We start from the raw sequence: 5,297 nt of genomic DNA on the forward strand, positions 1-5,297 counted from the left end.
TTGGTTATGTTTTTTTATGATTATTTTAGTTTATACTGTTTATTATGTTAATGATAATTAGGTTAATTGGATTAATTACGTTTATTTATTGTTATTATTATGTTAACTTTGTTAAATAGCTAATTTAAAGCATGTTCTTTCACCCCAGTGAGGGAACATTATTCTGTATAAAAAAAAAGAATACAAACAATGTAAAAATATAAATAAATAAATAAATTGATACATTTTATAGCATCTAGAGTGGCAATTTCCAAATATAAAAACGGTACTTATGATTCAAGTATTTTATTTAGATTCATTGAGCTAATATATTATTCATCATTAACAATGTTATAATTAAGCTTTTTTTTACCTGCGATTTAGAAACTGTTCAATTTGAATATTATCATAAGTAAATTGTAATTATTATTGTGTATTTTGAACATAATTGTTATTCGCGTTAAAATAATTGTATTGACGTCTGTCCCTAAATGAATTTTTTTGCCAATATTTCTATTTGTTTTTGGAATTTAAATATAAGTTATAATGAAAAATCCTATTCGTGGGTACAACTTTAAAAAACACAAATAGAATTACTAAATACAGAGTGAAAGAACATTTAGCTTCACATAGATTAAATAACGACTTATCAAACTATGCATCACATTTAAATGAATTTAAACATACTTTTGATAAAACAAAAAACATAAAAATTTTACATGTAGGACATAAATGTCAAAAGTTAGATAGATTAGAAATTTTAGAAATAAATAGGATAAAAAATAATAGTGATAGAATTTTAATAAATCAGCAGATAGAATTTAAAAACTCACCCTTATTAGCCCCCTTAGTTAGACCCTGTACATTGTAATAAAACAAAAAATATATTTCAGATAATATAATATTTTATTTAAGTACACCGCCGCCAACACATGTTTCAATAATTTGTCTCACTCTGTTCCATTGCAATATTGCGTATTGTATCTTTACCAACTTATTTTTAAATGTACCTACACTTAAGATAATATTTAGTTTTATATAAATTACCCTTACACTGTATAATATTCACCAGTCTGAAGATGCCCATTAGAGGGTGAAAGCGCTAATTGGTCAAAATAAATAAGTGGAAGTGTACCAAGTATTGTTTAAATTAATAACTTATATGGAAATATAAGTTATTACATCATTACAATGGAATTCCATCAAGAATTGTCAATAAATAATTTAAATGAAACAAATAATAGAATAAGCAATAAATTAGTTTTAAAAAAAAACTTGATGGATTTTAAATAAAATTTGCCAGGAAAAAGAAGGTAAGCTCTTTACGCCTCAGTATGTACTATATCATTCTACCTGGCATTACCTGAATAACAATTACCTGCTGTAAGAACAGGTAACAGGATGCGATGAATTATTATTAACTTTGAAACCTATGCGGGTATACTCTGAGTGACATTGTAAGTCCAGTCACATCATATCTCAGTCTAACTAATTCCCTTTAATTTGATACGATGAATAAATTACTCTCTCAATCAAACGACTATCAAATAATTATCAGTTGTCATTATAATATTCAGAATAAATTTCTTAGATATATTAATTTTAAGATGGGTTTTTCTACTAATCAATTAAATTATAACAAAATTTTAGACTCTCTTAAATGAACTAAATTGCAAGAACGAAGAACATCGACCGATCTTACGACTTTATATAAAATAATAAAACCAATGTTTGATACCCCCGATCTACTGAAATTGATTTCATTCTATGTACCACCTAGATTAAGCAGAACATCTACAATATTTTATTGTCAAAATTCTTGAACGGTAGCTCAATATAACTCACCTATTGTTAGATTACAGAATACCGGGAATGAATATGCATCACATTTCGATATATTTAGTTTATCTCTGCCTAACGTAAAAAATAAAATGACCAACATATTTTTGTCAAAAAGAGCAAATCATCTTCGGAAGATTGGGTTGGAATTGTTATAATTTGATTGATTAATGTATTTTGTTATTGTATAATTTCTTTAAAATATATATGTATTTAAGTAATTAATAATGTGTACAGTAAGAGTATATTAATATTTCATACTCGATTTTCTTTAATATTTTTATTTTTAAGCACTCTTTATACCACATATGAATACCAGAAACTTAAAAGGGTGTAAGTGCCATAAATAACGAAAATGATTTTATTTAAGAAATGGATAGTATGTGCCAAGGCCAATGTCCTACAGAAGGGTATAAATGCCATTGTAGTACAAATAATATTTTATAAAAAATTCTAAAGATGGCGTTGGTTGTAAGTACCAACATCTGTTTTCCTTTAAAAGGTGTTAAGTGCCATCGCCAGTCATATGCTATTTGTATCAAAATGGTTGACAATGAACCGGTCTCTGTGAATAGTGGTGGCGTTAAAAGACGTAAAAAGGGGGAAAAAAGTGCCCAAGTGGCCCGAAAGAAGCTAAAAGATTCTGGACAAGAATATTTTACATCCAATAGAAAGTTGATTCCTGCAAAACGACCCCCAAATCAAGAGGTTTGTACATTGTTTTAAATCTTCACCGGTTGTCTCTACTAGATAAAATGTCACTCATCATGCGCTAGGGATGTGCCAACCTGTAATTTTCTGCCAACCATGACATAGTTTAAATGGAGTATTTGTATTGAATTCAATTTTTTAAATCTCCCGGTCAGAGGTATTTGGGTGAAACTTTATTTTTACTTGTTTTTAGGAGAGCAAAAAAAAGAATTTAAAAATATATTTTTTATTATAAATTCGTTTAAAGATAATTAAACCTTAATAATTATATTTTCATGGATATTTTCGTAAATATTATTATTAATGTGTAAATAACTATGTTAACGGCATATCAGAAAATAAATTACGCCCTAATGATTGCAACCGGGAGAAATTACTATATCATTATTACACTCCACCACATTTAGTTCCTCTAGTTTAGTTTCTACTGAGTGATAGATATTGACCCTAAGTCCCTAAGATACGCCCACGGTTGCGTACCTATATTATCTATGTTGCTTTCATTCACTTCATTTTTTATTTTAGTGTATCTGCAAATGCAGCTATAACTGCAAAGAAATACCTTTCGAACAAAAGATGTCATTGTTCACGGAATTCTATGCGTTAAAAAACAATGAAAAGCAATCTTCTTTTCTGATGGGATTAATCCATTTGACAGAAATTAAAAGAAGAAGGCATGGAACCTATGAATCTCCTGCTCTAAGTAGGCGACAATGCACCGCATATTATATGCTTCCAGATGGCAAGGGAAATGTTGTCGGTGTGTGCAAAGCAACGTTCATGAACATTTTTTCCCTTTCTCCAAAAAAGATTCAAGTACTACTCGATAAAAAGAAACAAGGACATACAACCTACTTGGAATCAAGAGGAAACATCAATAAGAAAAAACGAAAATATTCAGACGAAGATGAGGATGAAATTAAACAACATGTAAATATGTTTCCCAGACTTGTAAGTCATTATGGTCGAGCGAGATCAGAGAAAGAATACTTAAGTCCAGATTTAAATATACATCGTTTGTTTAAAGCATTTAAGATATCTTTTCCGGAGTCAAAAGTCACATATAAGTTCTACTCTAAAATTTTTGGAAAGGAGTTTCCGAATTTAAAATTTGGCCAGAAACGAACTGATACATGTGCAACGTGCGACCTCTATGTTGCTAAAATAAATGCCGATCCATCTAATAAAACAATACTGAAGAATCAACTTGAATTACACCATCGAAAAGCAGAAAAAGCAACAAAACAGATGTCACTTGATATAAAAAAATCACAGATGCCGAGTAGTAATATATGCACTGCCGCCATGGACTTGCAACAAGTTTTGCTGACACCAACTTTAACTCATGGGCCCATGTACTATTCGCGACAATTATCAAATTTCAATTTGGGTGTGCATATCGAAAATACCGGTGATGGGTATATGCTTATGTGGCATGAAGCTATTACAGGAAGAGGGGGAAATGCGATAGCATCCTGCATTTACAAAATGTTTTCTAATAATTTTATAAGAAAGGAGAATCTCATCATGTGGAGTGACAATTGTAGTGGACAAAATAAAAATAAAATGATGATATTTTTATGGGCATATCTTGTGTATAAAAAAGTTTTTACATCGATAGAGCATAAATTTTTAATGAGCGGGCATTCATTCCTTAGCTGCGACAGGGACTTTGCTTTAATCGAAAAAAGGAAACGAGTAACACATTCCATTGTTCCTGCAGATCTTGTTGATATGATGAAAAATACTCGTGACAAGCAGCCTTTTAATGTTATTTCAATGACATCACATGATTTCATGGATTTTAAATTGGCTGCCGAAACATTTTTGAATACTACCACAATGCAGATATCGAAGGCTCATCGCTTGAAATTCGTAAGTGATAATCCTTTCGTTGTCAAAATGAAAGAGACCCACAACTCTATGGAGCCCTGGAAAATTGTAAGATTATTGAAGAAGAACAAAAAGTTATCGGATTTAGATAATTATTTCTTACCCATGCTGAATTGCAAGAGCAAAATAACAGAAGATAAGAAAAAAGATCTCAAAAATCTAATACCTTACTTGCACACGGAAGAACATAAACAGTTTTATAATAGAATTTTAGATATACACGATGTTGGGTGCTAAATAGTAATTATACTGAATTATAAATACCATGGGAATTTTCATCGTCGTCACATCACTATTATAGATAGATGAAACAGTGGATGTACCTATTTCTTTATTCTCACTAAGGCACTAACACCTTTATTGCTTTAGAGAGCAGGGCACTTTGGCCCTTTTAAAAGAAACTAACAACGGTACATGAGACTTTCTTTTAAATTATTTGTTTTTTTGATTTTATACTTAGTTTAATATGTCTTTTTTATATATTTTTTACTAAACTACATTAAAATATGCTCTTTTGTTGATTTGGCATAAAAATAAAATAATGTTTTCTTTGAATTATTATGTGTATTTTTAATTTCCCGTCTGCTTTCCTTATTTGTCCATGGCACATAGAGCCTTTTAAGTTTCTGGTATTCAATATATGTAAATGGCAGAAATGCCGTATATAAATAAATACATAAATAAATAATATCCATGTAATTTATTTTAAAAGAATTCGGATGTCTACGCACTAACAGAACTTTCTAACTGTCTATGCGCTCTGTAGCTGCAAGACGTACTGGGATATTTATTAATTGTACAGCATTGTACACAATTGTACCCTTGAGGTGATTTTCACAAAAATGGCGCTATATAAATTATCCAACTATAAATAT

The 5,297-nt window shown here is 29.9% G+C and overlaps 1 protein-coding gene across 1 annotated transcript; it reads left to right on the top strand.

Moving 5' to 3' along the window:
- The first annotated feature begins 2,139 nt into the window (after positions 1 to 2,139).
- On the top strand, positions 2,140 to 4,978 carry LOC148271400 (uncharacterized). The gene is made up of 2 exons (XM_088241434.1): positions 2,140 to 2,526; positions 3,055 to 4,978. Exons 1-2 carry the CDS (start codon positions 2,278 to 2,280, stop codon positions 4,657 to 4,659), a joined length of 1,854 nt encoding a protein of 617 aa, XP_088097560.1. The 5' UTR covers positions 2,140 to 2,277; the 3' UTR covers positions 4,660 to 4,978.
- Positions 4,979 to 5,297: the final 319 nt, after the last annotated feature.

This window comes from Micrasema longulum, unplaced genomic scaffold (assembly GCF_059751315.1).
Source record: "Micrasema longulum isolate JH-2025_06_02 unplaced genomic scaffold, ASM5975131v1 h1tg002896l, whole genome shotgun sequence".
NCBI classification, from domain to species: domain Eukaryota; kingdom Metazoa; phylum Arthropoda; class Insecta; order Trichoptera; family Brachycentridae; genus Micrasema; species Micrasema longulum.

Excerpts from the sequence above, each read along its gene's own strand:
- LOC148271400 (XM_088241434.1), top strand. The coding sequence starts at position 2,278 with ATGGCGTTGGTTGTAAGTACCAACATCTGTTTTCCTTTAAAAGGTGTT. Across the intron at positions 2,527-3,054 it reads AACGACCCCCAAATCAAGAG|TGTATCTGCAAATGCAGCTA; the intron begins GTTTGTACATTG and ends TTTTTATTTTAG.